Source organism: Anopheles ziemanni, chromosome 3 (assembly GCF_943734765.1).
Source record: "Anopheles ziemanni chromosome 3, idAnoZiCoDA_A2_x.2, whole genome shotgun sequence".
NCBI classification, from domain to species: Eukaryota; Metazoa; Arthropoda; class Insecta; order Diptera; family Culicidae; genus Anopheles; species Anopheles ziemanni.
In genome coordinates this window covers 62,479,077-62,495,644 of record NC_080706.1, presented here as the reverse complement: position 1 = coordinate 62,495,644, position 16,568 = coordinate 62,479,077, and the positions used below count along the sequence as shown (strand labels likewise).

Here is a 16,568-nt window from a genome sequence, read left to right as displayed (position 1 = left end):
CTACGGAACTGACTGGATCGCTTCATTGAGCGAGCAAAGGCCTGGGTATTGAGGATTCTGGCCGGTGGTGCAACCCGAGGCGGTAGTACCTCGGACATAGACAGGTTGGTTGATGATGTTAGTGAACGAGTAGTTGCACACGAAGTAGTACGTGATCCACATGCCTCCCTCGACCCAGTTCTGCATGGCACATCCAACCTTCCAGGTGCGATCGCTGGCCATCTGGGTGAAGTGTCCAATAGCAGGACTAGATATTGCGAAAAAAAATCATACGTCAGTCAAATGGTATGGATGGCTTTGCCAATTCCTAGTCATACATACCCCACATGGTTACTAGGATAGCTATCGATGTTAGCCGTCGTAGTGTACTGGTACTCGTCCCACCACATAGCAACGAACTCATCGATCAGAGCCGAGCAGCAACGAACTCATCGATCAGAGCATCGATGGTGAAGGTCTGACCGTAGAACTGCTTGATGGCAAGATTCTGACCGGCCCAACGGAACGCTTCGGTATTGCGGCAGCGGTCATGTGCGAACGTGCAGGAGCGAGCATTGTGACCAGCCTGGGATGCCAACTCGTTGTCCCACTGAATGGTGGCCATGCGGCGAGCCTGCGGGAACGGGGACAGCCCTCCAGTGGCAATGGTCGATCGGCGCCTGTTGTGTTGATCCAAGATGCGAGACTGCAATGCCGAGGTAATAGTCACTACTGCTGGAGACATGCCGGCACAGCGCGAACCTCCACCCAGTGGAGGCGGATTACAACCGACATTCGGGACTCCAGCAGTGCACAAGCTGTTACTGCAGTAGTCAAATGATTCGATCGAGCCAATCAGCGCCACAAGCGAGAAGATAGCTGTAGAGAAAATAAATGAAACGTCGTTATTCGAGCTGACTGTAGAGCTAGAGCTCGATCAGTTGATACTCTACCAAGTACAAAACGGAACATTTTGAAGATAGTTCACTGTTGAAGGCCACTGGGAAGATGTGAACTGGGTACCGCGTTCCTCGATATTTATACCACTGTCAGAGACTGTGCAGCAGCCTTATCGCTTCAAGCTACTGATAATGTATCAATAATTTAACCAAAATCGAAGATATTTGAATGTATTTCTGGAATTGGCTTATCAAGTCGGTATGATTACGATAAAGACACGAGTGGTGCTTAATCAAACGTATCAGATTTTCTGCGAATCCCTGTTTTTGTGCTAGATACTGTTTTAGCCACACCGGTAATCCGAACTCCACGCGACAGAAACCGGAAGTTCATCAACTGATAGGATGGATTTGATAAAAAGGGGTGTCCAAGCCATTGGACTAGGTAAACGTAACAAACACGCGATTAAAGTATAGCAACTTGGCTCGATTCCATGAACAATCAGTATCAACGAATAGTGTATTTTCCTAGAAAGCAAATCGAGATTATCTTTCTCTTCTTGAAACGCATTACGGCATTTGAGAATTGAAAATGTGTCCAAATTGGGGCAAAGTTTGCAATATGTTCAGGATAGCTCTGATAACATAGGCCTATAAACCAACGATTGAAAGCTTTAGCGCCCACCAGCTAACCAACGACAACAGCCTCCGGCTCATATACTACGCATCCTCGAGGCAAATGAACATCCGTATCACCTTCTTCCAGCACAAACCTCGTTTCAGCTACACCAGGAGATCACCACAACAGACATATTCCCAAACAGTGGCGGATTTAACGGGCCGCGGACTGACGGCCGCGGGGAGCACGAGCTCGCTAGGGACCCTCAACCTCCAAGGGCTTTACTACGAGATTTGTTTATTTGTTTATTTGTAGTGGAAAACTCAACGGACCGAACAGTGTCCCAATGAGTATCTAAAACTAAAACTAAAACTAAAACTAGGGCAGTTGACGCATGTGAATGAGCTTATAAAAAATTCGGGTCCATTGTTAGGCGCAACTTAAAGGTATTAGCGTTATCACAGAAATTGAAGGCATAGTAAGCTCTATTAAAAGTATTGCTCATAGCGGTCATTGGAGCGAACTGGCCATAACGCGTACTATTAGAGGATATTCTTAGAAAGTCAGAATTCCGAAGCCGTCTACAAGGTGTATTAAAGTTAACTAGTTCTAGTAGGTTTGGGGCATCAGTCTCGCCCTGAATCAGCTTACCTACAAACACTGCCTGTGCTATCAGTCGTCGTTTTTTGAGAGTTTGTAATCCTAAGAGAAGGCAACGCGAGTGGTAAGAGGGGAAAGAATCCGAGTTACGCCAGGGGAGTGATCGTATCGCCAATCTCGTAAACCTTTTTTGGATGTTTTCAATCCTATCGTGCCAATAGTTGAAATGTGGAAACCATATTACACTATTAAATTCCAGAATAGGGCGCACTAAACTAACATACAACGTTCTAAGACACATTGGGTCGTTAAATTCTTTCGTGTTTCTAAGGACGAATCCTAGCGTCTTATTTGCTTTTGCTATCATTTCATTATAGTGGTCGTGAAAGGTAAGCTTACAGTCTAGAATAACGCCTAAGTCCCGAATCGTATTTCTTCTTTGTAATATTTGATTATTTAACTGATAGCTGTATATGATAGGCTTTTTTGTTCTATGAAACGACACAATGCAGCACTTCTCGACACATAAATTTAATTGATTCCAATCACACCAAAGACATAAATTGTTGAGAGAATCCTGTAGTCGAGAGCAATCCCTCAGATCAGATACTTCATTATAGAGTTTGAGGTCGTCAGCGAAGAGCAGCACAGAAACACTATGAAGGACTGTACACACGTCATTGACGAATAAAACAAATAACAACGGACCTAAATTACTACCTTGAGGAACTCCAGAAAGACTTCTGAAGGGATGCGACAGAGTGCCATTAAGTTTAACCTTATAAGAACGACCACATAGGTAGGAACGAAGCCAAAAAATAAAGTCAGAAGCAATGCCCAGTCGTTCAAGCTTCGCTAACAGTAGATCGTGATTCAAACAGTCGAAAGCCGCTTTGAAATCCGTATAAACAGCGTCTACTTGGTGTCCAGACTCCATCGATCGCAGAGCATTAGTCACAAAGCCAGCAAGATTAGTGGTAACGGAGCGCTTAGGCATGAAGCCGTGCTGAGAAGTTGACAAATACTGGTAGCAGCTACGAAGCAGTGCATTACGAACTAGGACCTCAAAAGCCTTTGCTGGTGCGCACAAGGATGTGATTCCCCGATAGTTCTCCACGCGATGTTTATCTCCTTTTTTGTGAATCGGTTTCATCCAAGACGATTTCCACGGAGTGGGAAATTTTCGTTGCTGTGCCGATATTTTAAAGATGGTACTCATAGGCTCGCATAAGGCATCGACACACTTTATGACCACCACTGGTGGGATACCATCCGGACCGGGTGTGAAGGATGACTGAGATGAGATTAATACTTAAATTTAAGGTTAAGTTTTAGTAAGATTTAAACCTAGAAAAATATTCTAGAGAATTCAATTTCAGCCTCAATGGTAATAAGTTGGAACGGGGTCAATCTTACAATAATTGGTAGCTTACTGTAATCCCATAAAAATTAATGTTAAGAACCATAGTAAAGTAATGAAAGGATGGTCTGTTTTATAATCATAATTAATAAATAAAGGAAAACAAACGTTTTATAGTAAAACAACAAGATTTTGGAAAATATCAAACATAGGATCAAAACAATGCGTTGTAAAACTTTCAACGTTGATAATACTTCATGCGGATCTTAACGGGGGAAGTAAAATTATATAATTTTTCTATTCCAGTTATTGAACAATCATTATTAGACAACATTGATGAAATGAAATTTCGAGGAGTCCACCAGAAAACTTATTGATTGTAGGATAAAAGTAATATAGCTTGTCTTGGATATTGTTGAAAACCATGTAAACAACACGAAAATTTATCATTTTTACGGTACGGCATAGTGGCCACATTTATTTTACCGCTTAGGACTCCAATGAGGGTAAATGCGCTACTGAAGAACAAGTAAATGCGCCACTCATGAAGAAGAAGAAGAAGAAGAAGAAGAGGATGTTTTGTTTTCCTATACATCAAACATTTGAGGGGATACTACAAAATAAAGATCTAATTTAGAAAATGCTAGTGTTACAAGTATGCTGTAACCTCTGCCAACTTTAAAACCCATACTAAATAAGACTCAAGCTGGAAGTCATGTAGCTTCTTTATAATACTGCAAACTTGTACCGGAAATGCAAAAACTGCTACAGAATTACGTCTGAATTAAGGTGAAAAACGATCCTCTATGGGTATTAAAGAGTGCCTTGCCATTTCTAGAGTATTTGTTTCATCTTAGAGTGGAATAACACATACTACCACCAATTAGTATTGTGGACGAAAATGTAGTGAGATGTTTTAGTGTATGGTTTCCGAAAAAGAGCCCACTTCAACACCATTCTTCAAAGTGCATGTGTAGAATTTGAATATGGGCATTGTGCACTTAAATCATTGATGTATTATTGGTCCAAACTATTTTCGATGAACAGTTCTCTGCGAACCGTTTCGAGCATTCTTTGGCCATCTTTGCTTTTATTTGAACTTATAAATGCTGTCTGAAGTCAAACCGACGTTTTCAGCATATTCTACACATCTTCACATTCCACATGTTAGGTGAAATTTTCAGAACTTTGCTCAATTATCCTATTAATTTTTACTTCTACGGGTATTTTTTTTAATGTGGCACGACATCCCCTAGTGGGACAAGGCCTCTCTCCGAAGAGAGTTTGTGTGACCGAAAGACGGTATATAATAGATCGGTGGTCAGCCGTTCGTAATACCGGAGGGTGCCAGACTTGAGATTCGATCCCACACCTGTAGTGTGGTGTTTCCTCGCGCTACCGCTGCGCCAAGGGCACCCCCAACGGGGTACTGGTATAGAGATGGATTATTCAATGAGTCGCATTCACCTCATTCGATCGTATTGTCTCGTTTTTGTTCAACATAAAGCTTTAGGAGTCATGGAACCTTGGTTGGAAGCCTAAAAGGCGTTTTAACTGTTATCATTTTTACGGATTTAAACGTCTCACTCCATTCCATTATGACAGCTGACAGGATAAAAACGCGTTATGCCCATACCACAGGCTTAACGCACTTTTCAACGTTAGGTATCGTGATCCCCATAGTTCGTTTGAATTCAGTTAGAACTATTATATTTCTTACTATAGCATACAACGAGTGTGTAATGAACTTGTATGAATATTTTTCGCTTTTTCGGAATCCTCGTACACATGTGGTAAGAAAATGGTAAATGAAATGTTTTTCATGATTTTTCTAGTAGAATTTATGTAAATTTTTACAGTAGTATCAGTATTTAGGTTATCCAGTTTTGTGTTTATTCTTAACACAACTAAAGACTACAAAATGGTTGAGGTAAACAATGCTGAGCTGCCTGCTGTTGTACCATGAATTGATCTAAATGTACTCAAATGGTTTCTATTTGAATCAAATTTTCCAGGGTAAATCCTCCAATTTCCTTTTTGAAACTTTCGGTGATCAGGTATTGTACAGAAGCAAATATTCAATAAAACAGATGTTGTAAAGTTTTAATGTTTGAACATAAGTTCATTTTAATGTCAATTTTGTTAACTAAAATCAATGGTTACTTCACCGATACTCATCTTCCTACGGAACTGACTGGATCGCTTCATTGAGCGAGCAAAGGCCTGGGTATTGAGGATTCTGGCCGGTGGTGCAACCCGAGGCGGTAGTACCTCGGACATAGACAGGTTGGTTGATGATGTTAGTGAACGAGTAGTTGCACACGAAGTAGTACGTGATCCACATGCCTCCCTCGACCCAGTTCTGCATGGCACATCCAACCTTCCAGGTGCGATCGCTGGCCATCTGGGTGAAGTGTCCAATAGCAGGACTAGATATTGCGAAAAAAAATCATACATCAGCCAAATGGTATGGATGGCTTTGCCAATTCCTAGTCATACATACCCCACATGGTTACTAGGATAGCTATCGATGTTAGCCGTCGTAGTGTACTGGTACTCGTCCCACCACATAGCAACGAACTCATCAATCAGAGCCTCAATGGTGAAGGTCTGACCGTAGAACTGCTTGATAGCAAGATTCTGACCAGCCCAACGGAACGCTTCGGTATTGCGGCAGCGGTCATGTGCGAACGTGCAGGAGCGAGCATTGTGACCCGCCTGGGATGCCAACTCGTTGTCCCACTGAATGGTGGCCATGCGGCGAGCCTGCGGGAACGGGGACAGCCCTCCAGTGGCAATGGTCGATCGGCGCCTGTTGTGTTGATCCAAGATGCGAGACTGCAATGCCGCGGTAATAGTCACTATTGCTGGAGACATGCCGGCACAGCGCGAACCTCCACCCAGTGGAGGCGGATTACAACCGACATTCGGGACTCCAGCAGTGCACAAGCTGTTACTGCAGTAGTCAAATGATTCGATCGAGCCAATCAGCGCAACAAGCGAGAAGATAGCTGCAGATGAAATAAATGAAACGTCGTTATTCGAGCTGACTGTCGAGCTAGAGCTCGATTAGTTGATACTCTACCAAGTACAAAACGGAACATTTTGAAGATAGTTCACTGTTGAAGGCCACTGGGAAGATGTGAACTGGGTACCGCGTCCCACGATATTTATACCACGGTTAGCGAGTTAAGATTGAATAGGTTGTACAGGTTGATTAGGATATCTGGAGCGGATTTATCGCTTCAAGCTACTGACAATGTGTCAATTATGTGGATTTATTTCACCAAGATCGAAGATAATTCAATGTATTCCTGGAATCGGCTTATCGAGGTGGTATAAGTATGATAAATACACGAGTGTTGCTTAATCAAACGTATCAGATTTTCTGCGAATCGCAGATTGTATGCTATAGACTGGTTTAGACACATCATCAGTACTCTGGTTTGCTGCCCCCACGCGACAGCAACCGGAAGCTCAACTGGTCCGTTAGTATGGTGTTGCTAAATGGGGTGCTAACTAAGATAAGACATTGAACTAGGTTATCGTGATAATCAAACAATTAAAGTAAAGCAGATTAGCTTAATTCTAGGTACAAGTTCCAAGAAATCAAATCTTGTGGATTATTCTTTTCTTCTTCTTTAGTATAAGAACCGACTTCGTGCATACTTGGCGTTGGGTTTATTGAAGTTTTCTATCTATTGTGCAGTTGGAAAGTCTAGTGCTCATTTTCGTTAAGTCGGTGATTATTTTTTATCTATAATCACCTCGTAAAACTTGTTTCCTTTCCTCGTAAAACTGTTATAGTTAAGATATGCCAAAAACTATGCTAGGTAGTTTCCTTTTTCTTCTTGGCGTAACGACCGCTTGGTCATGCCTGCCCGAGAAGGGCTTACGAGACTTGTTTCCCTATTGTACGTGGATAGTAAGTCCTCTCGTACAGGGGAGGGTCCGGTCTCGTTTGGGATTCGAACCCACGCCGTCGAGGTGGTGAGCCCCGGCGCTCATGGGGCGATTTTCTAGTTTCCTAGACCGGCCGAGGTAGTTTTCTATGAAAATCAATTTGGATAGTTTTGTTACTGTTTGGAAATAGAAACTAAACTAAGAAATGAGAAAAAGAAATAAAAAAAAATGGAGACGTTCGCTTCGCATGACAGCTATCAATCGACTGATTCTTTATTCTACCTTACTGATCCTATACCCTACAATATACTCCGGTTACACGATCCGATAGCGGAGTTCACAGAGGCGATCAGCTTTCTCTATTCTCTATGCAGGCTGTATCGTAGGAAATTAACATAGCCGGCTATTTAATAATAATTTATATATCCATGGATTAATATCGTGTGTGTTATTTGTGAAAATTAACGTCATTCCAAATGGCTAACTATTTATGTATGTGTACATAACGTGTATCTATGAAACCCACAACAAACCGGCCTCCAACCTGAGAAGCCGATAATGAAGTTTAAGGATCGCATATTCGAGTGTATAGAATCATTAACGAAGTTCACAGATGCCATGAAGGATTGCAAGATGCCATATTAAGGTTTAAAGATTAGATAACGGAGTTCACTGAGGCGATCGACGCGTTTAAGTTTGCTCTGTCCATTGAAAAAGGCTGTAAGATTAACATTTTTTTTTTTTTTGGTTTATTAGATGTTACTGAACAATGGTCAATTTTGGCCCTATCTGTTTCTATTTTAGGACCACCTGTGTGCCACATTAAGAAAATACTATTTTTATGTTTCTGATGATTTAAAAAATCTTTATAATAATTAAGAAACTGCTATTTACTGCTATCATTGCACAATGGCCATTTGCCGGGATGGAAGTCAGAAATCCAACTTACGTATAACGTTTAAAAACCATTTTTGCTTCAAACTACAAGATCAAACTAAGAACTAGCCAAAAAAAATGATCCTATGCGTCCAGCCAATCCTGAGATTCAAAAGGTCAAAGTCCAAAGTTGCGAAAAAACCGACCGAAAATTTGAAAAAAATTATCCAACTTTGCATATTTATAACTCTTGCATTTTTGGTTCTATTTTTAAAAATAACACTGTTTTGGAAAGGTATTTTATTTGTCTTTGAAGAAAAAATATAGAATTTGATGCAAAGCTTGTATTTTTCTAAATATTATACAAAAGGTATCAAATTACAGATAAAATATGAAACAACTTGAAGTTCGACATCTTGCCAAACAAAAAGTGCGCGGAGTTGCGTAGGTTCAAAGGCATGATATTATAGCCTGATATGTATTCTTTTAAGCCATGAAGAGTTTACCTGCGGATAGGCGCAGAATCGAAAGTTATTCAAGTTTTTAATACCATGAGGAACATATAATAATTTTAGATTAAAAAACGTATTTTACTGTTCTCATATTTTTGTAAAGTACAAGAAAATAAAGTAAATCAATTGATAAATCATAATAACTGACTCAATCGGACAATAAGCACATTTTTTCGTAACAATAGCTTCAGTAAAATGTGGTTAATAGCTAGTCACCATAGCATATAGCGCCCCCTTGTGGGATTGGGTGGAACTACTCTTTTGAGAATACATTTCATACAAAACAGTTATAAAATACAGTTTGCAGTATGAAACAATTGAAAAATAATTTTATCCCGGTATTTATTCCAAAGTGGCCATTGTGCATTGTTAATGCTAAAATGTTAGGATTAAATGCTTAGTTTGTTATTCAAATAAACAATTTTTAATTTTCATTTTTTTTTTTTCAATTTCGTCTAGATTCTAGACTCTAGAAAGCCTCTGAGAATCAGCTGTGATTTTCTTATTAATTCGGAAGATAATGGATCTTCCGTTTCTTTATTCAATCGTTGTGTTCTTACTTTATTAACTATTGTTTTGTCGGAAAAGGTCAAACATTACTTTTGAACAAGCGTAATAATCTCATAATAAACAATTTTTCAAACCTCGTTTGAACCGAGCATCGCCGGGTGTGAAGGTGGTTTTATTATGTGTCAATAATCTTTATTAGAAAGATTTTTATTTTGGAAGCATTATTATCAATAATTGGCGAGTACTATGTAGAAATATTACATAGGGCTGGATCATTACTCGGTTTCATTAAACTTTGGGCTTAGTGAAGTTTTATTCATTCAGATCTGAGCATTCTTTGTTCAATATGAAATTTTTATTGCTTATTCCAGGTACTGTAATACATGCTCATTCAAAACACATGTCGAACAGATAAGCCGATTCCAGGAATACATTGAATTATCTTCGATCTTGGTGAAATAAATCCACATAATTGACACATTGTCAGTAGCTTGAAGCGATAAATCCGCTCCAGATATCCTAATCAACCTGTACAACCTATTCAATCTTAACTCGCTAACCGTGGTATAAATATCGTGGGACGCGGTACCCAGTTCACATCTTCCCAGTGGCCTTCAACAGTGAACTATCTTCAAAATGTTCCGTTTTGTACTTGGTAGAGTATCAACTAATCGAGCTCTAGCTCGACAGTCAGCTCGAATAACGACGTTTCATTTATTTTCTCTGCAGCTATCTTCTCGCTTGTTGCGCTGATTGGCTCGATCGAATCATTTGACTACTGCAGTAACAGCTTGTGCACTGCTGGAGTCCCGAATGTCGGTTGTAATCCGCCTCCACTGGGTGGAGGTTCGCGCTGTGCCGGCATGTCTCCAGCAGTAGTGACTATTACCTCGGCATTGCAGTCTCGCATCTTGGATCAACACAACAGGCGCCGATCGACCATTGCCACTGGAGGGCTGTCCCCGTTCCCGCAGGCTCGCCGCATGGCCACCATTCAGTGGGACAACGAGTTGGCATCCCAGGCTGGTCACAATGCTCGCTCCTGCACGTTCGCACATGACCGCTGCCGCAATACCGAAGCGTTCCGTTGGGCCGGTCAGAATCTTGCCATCAAGCAGTTCTACGGTCAGACCTTCACCATTGAGGCTCTGATCGATGAGTTCGTTGCTATGTGGTGGGACGAGTACCAGTACACTACGACGGCTAACATCGATAGCTATCCTAGTAACCATGTGGGGTATGTATGACTAGGAATTGGCAAAGCCATCCATACCATTTGACTGACGTATGATTTTTTTTCGCAATATCTAGTCCTGCTATTGGACACTTCACCCAGATGGCCAGCGATCGCACCTGGAAGGTCGGATGTGCCATGCAGAACTGGGTCGAGGGAGGCATGTGGATCACGTACTACTTCGTGTGCAACTACTCGTTCACTAACATCATCAACCAACCTGTCTATGTCCGAGGTACTACCGCCTCGGGTTGCACCACCGGCCAGAATCCTCAATACCCAGGCCTTTGCTCGCTCAATGAAGCGATCCAGTCAGTTCCGTAGGAAGATGAGTATCGTTGAAGTAACCATTGATTTTATGTTGCAATAATGGAATATTTCCTTAAAGTTGATATTCCCAAGATAGAAATGGTTGCAGTTCGAACTCTTCGGTTGGTTCGTTTGTTTAACATGAAACAAATATAATCGATTGATACTAGAATTAATCTTGAGCTTTTTAGGATGTGATTGAAAGAAGTATTCCATATTGCATTTTTTAATGATAAAGAACATTCTTGATTTAATTCAAGTTGAAATATTCATACTAGTTTATTCTCCTTCTTCTTTTTATTTCGGAGCTACGAATCGAATTCTCTTAACCATAATAGTTGAACTGTGAAACCAATTGTTTAGAGATCATAATATGCAAGTGAATACAATTATTCAGATATTCAAAATAATTTTACGCTTGCCTCGGTGAACTTCTACAGCACCAAAATTAATTCTGCACCACCAAATTACAGTGGTAATGCATAAAGTTTCATAAAGTTTGGATCATTGATTTGAAATATATTTTTTCTCTCAGTCTAAAGCACGATGTATGATAAAATGGTTTCGTCATGAATTTCTGCGTGTAATCATTATTTATTCCACATCTTTGTACCATGTTTTACGAACAGTTGATTTTACGATGAATGATAATGAATTTCGTTGTTCTTAGACACGAGCAACCATTAACAATCCATATGGTTTTGACAGTCTTGTTTTGTGATTGATATGTGTCGGTAAATCAGCACAGGAGGCGTTAGTTAGGGATGGCGTCTTCAGAATCCTAAACTGCAAGGGAACACCTCTACCTTAATTATCACCATCTGGAAACGACCAAGTTTTGACGAGATATCGTTGGTTCCCTTACTGCTTCATTCTGCCAAGGGCGAAACATTAAAATAATTAATGTTCGGTTAAACGCCGTTGAGAATTGTTACGTGTGGTGATTATGATAGTGGGGTTTTGAATTTCTCATAACACGATGTATTTGAATGTTATGTACGTAGAGTGTTTTAGCCCTGGAGTGTTTAGGTTAATCTCAGAATTGGCTCGCTTTAAAACGATGGATGATAATGTGTTTTTTCAGTCTTAAGCATCCTGATATGATCCTTTGAGATGAAACAACCTCATACTCATGGTTGTTTTTTGTATGAGTGAAAATATCTCATGCCAGATATGAATTTAAGTGATACTAAAAGCTATGTTTGAGGGTGCCCATGGCGCAGCGGTAGCGCGAGGAAACACCACATCACAGGTGTGGGATCGAATCTCGAGTCTGGCACCCTCCGGTATTACGAACGGCTGACCACCGATCTATAATATACCGTCTTTCGGTCACACAAATTCTCTTCGGAGAGAGGCCTTGTCCCACTAGGGGATGTCGTGCCATTTAAAAAAAAAGGCTATGTTTACTCCTTCCAACAAAGAACGTTCAGGACGTAGCTTTGTTCTTTTCAAAAAATAAAATCGATTCCATGCATCGTAAATCCCCGATGCTGCGAAAACACCAGAGTTTTTGCATGGGACCACGTGACTTTCTATGTTCTTTTGCTGGCAATGGACTAAAAACGTTTTACCTATTCAACCGTTTTGGTGTACTATACCTAGATTACATTTTCGCTGTAAGAACAGGTACAGGCACGTTGGCAAAAGGACAAAAACTAACTTGTAGCCCAAGACAAACTATTTTACGGAAATTGCTCAAACGTAAAAGAACGATGGATAGAAAAGGAATGCTTTAAGCTTCATGTATGCACCTCACGTGCGAGTATAAAGGATCTTGCCCACGAACTGTAATAAACTTTTATAGATCAATTACAAAAATTACATGTCGTCTTATTTGCACTAGCATTTGATGTGTGGATTATATATTGACATTTTTATTCTTATAGTGCATGTAGAACATGCCAAATAATACCAGGTGGTTAACTACAAAAATAATTATTTATTATCTTTGGCATCTCAAAAAAACCCTTCAATAATTCGTTGTTTTCAAACAAAATACGTAACATCAAACACCTAGATATATACATGAATTTTTTATTTGAAACAGCAATAATTGAATTTGAATTCCCTATACTTGTTGTCAAGTTGCCAAGGTTTTTTTTTCAAGTTTTCTACTTCGTTAATAATTTGCAAATAATATCGTAAACTTTACGTGCGCATAGCTCTGAAATCTTAGTTTAAATGTATAAGTGCCAAATATAACTAAGTTAATTAAGCGAAGTTTATATAATAATCCTCAGGATCAACGACGTTGGGACATTTTTAGGAAAATAAACGAATGCATGCGGCCTAATTATACAAATATTTTATGCAAATATATTCTGGCATTTGCTATGCTATGCAGCAAGTCAGTGGGCGAGGAGTTAAATGAAGCAAAAGCACTAAAAATGTTTTGTTTTTAATTTAAGAATGCTTTAAGTTATGATCAGAGTCAAAAATCCTTCAACCTTCGAACAATAATTAGTTACCCCAAACTGTGCTCCCATACGATTTGGCCGAATGACTTAGCAGTTAGCCATTGTCGTTCAGCTTGCTTAGCCTATTAACCTTACTCTCTCGATTAAAAAACTTGGGGTGTGTCAGCTTGAGCAGTTTCATTTACGACGCGGAGAGGTCGGCTGACAGGTTTGTTAAATTCAGTGGCCAACAAATATGTTGCGATAAGATCGATCGGTGAATTTGGTGAACCGCCTTCAGTGGTGCGTTTTCAGTTCCTGGTGCTAAAGTGTGAAAGTTGATAGTCGAACCTGCGCTACGCTTCCAGCCGTGTGGTTGAGATTTCTTTACACTTTCATTGGGATGTCTCGCTTATTTCATGTTGGTGAATATGATTGACAATTTGATGTGGCCGTGGAGTGGGCAGCTAAAAGCTAGTAATGGGTTGCCGCCCTTAATTTGCATCTATTAATTGGATAATATCTTATGATTGTGCTTATTATCGGCCATTCGATGGTATTAGTGGCAGGACGACGCATCGTATTTGGCCGTTAGGGTATAATGCGTTTTATTAACGGTTGAGAATAAGTGTGCCGATGAAAAATATAGACTCATAAAATAAATAAATTTATGTTATGATAATTTCACAACTATTATTAACTATTAAATTTCAATATAACCTGATACACAACTGGTTGGGCCCGAATCGTTACAAAATTCTACACACACTTGTAGCAGGAGCATGATTACGTGAAAAATTAATATATTTACTTGAATCTTTTTATTGAAATTAATAAACAAACTGGTAAACAAAAATTCAATGGGGCCATAACCACCAGTTCGGGTAACCGTAAAAGTAAACGTAAACGTTTAAATAATGAGGGCGGTACGAACCGAACTCATCTCATAGTTGTGCTTATAATGCAATTGAAATAGACCCGTAAACTTTACCTAATGGGAATTTTTGGTGAAAATTAAAGAAAAACAAATCAAGCATTCTTAACTCATTACAATTAGTTAAAACTAGACTTTATTAATAACGCCATATTCTAGGTTAGCTATTACATTTTACCTCACGGCCTATTGTGTGCATGATGCATTATATTGGAATAATTCACAATGCCAAATGGTATTTTGTTAGTTAAATCAACTTAGTCCTTAGTTAAATCAAATCAATCCGCGTGTTAAATCAACTTAGTTGCATGCTCCTTTACTGGTTCGAAATAAATATTAACTGGTTCGACTGGCTTTACTGGTTCGAAAATTAAATATGTTACAGATATCTTTTTATAGTATTTATTGTATCTTAACCATTTATTGCTGTCTAGGAAGTACTTTGAAATAATGAATCTTTTGCAGATATGGAGCTTAGTTGATACTTATAAAGAATTAGTAAAAAACGTACTCCAACGAGTCCCAAGGAATCGAATAAAACAGTTTCCGTTCAAGTTTTCATGAAACGAAAATTTTCTCAACTGTTCTAGGATATCTTTAAACAAAAAGTGTTCACTTTTTACAAGGTGCACGATGATTTCAAACACTTGCTATACTGAGGATGAAAGGATAATTGGCCCATTTAACCCAGCGTCGTAAATATACTTCTCTACAAAAGTGCCACTCAGCCATAATCCTAATTCAGAGTGGGGAGCCTAAAAATCGGATTGCAAAGGTCCAAATTGGACTCGTTTTTCGCTGGATCGGTCCGGAAACCTATTATCCCTTTTCGACAAATTAACTTGGCGAAATGACTTTCCGCTGCCGAAACTAGAATAAAGGAAATTCTTTAGGGATAGAAAACTGTAGGATGGGTTTCTTCGCACCATCGGCATCCGAAATCCATTTGAATCTCCACTGGAAGCAAGTGTTTTCTATTTTTAGCGCAACCTTCATGCCGAAAGAAATTGTTCTTCAAAGTCTTATGCCATCTTAAGAGCTTGGTTGTTTTCTCTGTTGGTTTTGGTTTGACAGTTTTAAAGTATCCAATCTAGAAGAGCATGTGGTCTGCTGGTTCCCATTATCGATTATTCTGGTCTCATCTCACTGTCAACATTGGTTAATTATTTTTTTATGCTGGTGGTGAAATACAAAATATTTGACGCCAATGAAACATGATAATATACACCACTACCTTCGTATTCTGTTATAGTTTTCCATTCTTACGATTTTTATGTTTCTCAATTTGTTGTAGAATATTAATTATTTCGTTATTGACTCAAGTTTACTAAATCTATCGCATTTCGATGTCAGTATGAGTCTATACATCTTTCACCAGCTGTTTGCAATCGATAGGTTAAGCAGACGATAAAAGACGATTGCAGTTAAAAGGTAACCCTGAAGGAAGAACGTCAGATCTTAACGCACTGCGAAGTGAGTTTGTTCAATTTTGATAGGACCAGTCGTGCTGTTAAATACCGCCAACTGAGGCACGCATTTCGAATCGCACCGAACTATGTTCAACGCTGAGGGCAACATCCAAGAATGTGTGAAAATTCATACTGGCTACGTATCGAAAAGCCGACGTCAGCACCCCGAAATGGTTTCGACAGAGCTCTCATGTCTATAGTGCTGGGTAAACTCGTATCATATCGCTGTTTAGTGGTTGTGATGCGGAAACGCGTAGCACATGAAATGGCTACGAAAGAATAAAGACCACTCCGCCGAGTTCATCCGTTGCTCGCTTCAGTTGTTGTTTATAATCGGCTGCATTCGGACGAACTGCATGTCGGGCGCCATCTCTCTTTTGCCTCCGATTGCAAAATCCGGACGCCGAGCAAACAGGGCCACCATGAACTGGAAACGTATCCGGTCCAGCTGTGTTTTGATGTCCTACTGTGCGTTGTATGCAAGTAGATGTTGATCAACACTTCAAATTCTCCGAAGTCTCAGAATTCTAGCTGCCCAACAATCGCTGAAGCATGGATTCAATAAACATCCGTTGAGAACCAGCACGTGCTTGGCGCAGCGCATCATTCTGGGTCATTTTCGGCGCCTTGGATTTTTATTCTTGATCTATTCGTTTGCATCGAGCAGCAACCTGGATTCATTCGACACTCCGAAATCTCACTCACATACCTATTGAGGTCGAAACACCATGTTATCGGTGGATTGACTCAGATGCCGCCTAACATCAAAGACCCTAACGTCACGGTTCTGGTCAGCAAACCGATGAGAGGTATCTAGTCAAGAGTTTCTGAGCCGAATTAAGGGTCATCTCTTTTCAGTTGCTCCAAGAAAGGGCAAATGAATTGTACTCAAGCAAGGGCTGTTTGTTTGTTTCACTTGAATAACTACACCCGCCCTGAAGGTTTCCGTTGGCCATCAGTTGTAA

At 39.9% G+C, this 16,568-nt stretch overlaps 2 protein-coding genes and 1 pseudogene across 2 annotated transcripts; 1 reads left to right on the top strand and 2 right to left on the bottom strand.

Annotated features, from left to right (window-relative positions):
• LOC131285205 (antigen 5 like allergen Cul n 1-like) lies at positions 1-951 on the bottom strand (annotated as a pseudogene).
• Positions 952-5,639: 4,688 nt separating this feature from the next.
• LOC131285204 (antigen 5 like allergen Cul n 1-like) lies at positions 5,640-6,561 on the bottom strand. Its single transcript, XM_058314066.1, has 3 exons — positions 6,543-6,561; positions 5,961-6,468; positions 5,640-5,886 (listed from the first exon to the last, which is right to left on the bottom strand). The coding sequence occupies exons 1-3, from the start codon at positions 6,559-6,561 to the stop codon at positions 5,640-5,642; spliced, it is 774 nt and encodes a 257-aa protein (XP_058170049.1).
• A 1,708-nt stretch (positions 6,562-8,269) lies between these two features.
• On the top strand, positions 8,270-10,816 carry LOC131285203 (antigen 5 like allergen Cul n 1-like). The gene is made up of 3 exons (XM_058314065.1): positions 8,270-8,309; positions 9,988-10,495; positions 10,570-10,816. The coding sequence occupies exons 1-3, from the start codon at positions 8,270-8,272 to the stop codon at positions 10,814-10,816; spliced, it is 795 nt and encodes a 264-aa protein (XP_058170048.1).
• The last annotated feature ends 5,752 nt before the right edge of the window (positions 10,817-16,568 follow it).

Excerpts from the sequence above, each read along its gene's own strand:
- LOC131285204 (XM_058314066.1), bottom strand. Across the intron at positions 5,887-5,960 it reads TATCCTAGTAACCATGTGGG|TCCTGCTATTGGACACTTCA; the intron begins GTATGTATGACT and ends CGCAATATCTAG.
- LOC131285203 (XM_058314065.1), top strand. The coding sequence starts at position 8,270 with ATGGCCATTTGCCGGGATGGAAGTCAGAAATCCAACTTAC. Across the intron at positions 8,310-9,987 it reads AAGTCAGAAATCCAACTTAC|CTATCTTCTCGCTTGTTGCG; the intron begins GTATAACGTTTA and ends TTTTCTCTGCAG. Across the intron at positions 10,496-10,569 it reads TATCCTAGTAACCATGTGGG|TCCTGCTATTGGACACTTCA; the intron begins GTATGTATGACT and ends CGCAATATCTAG.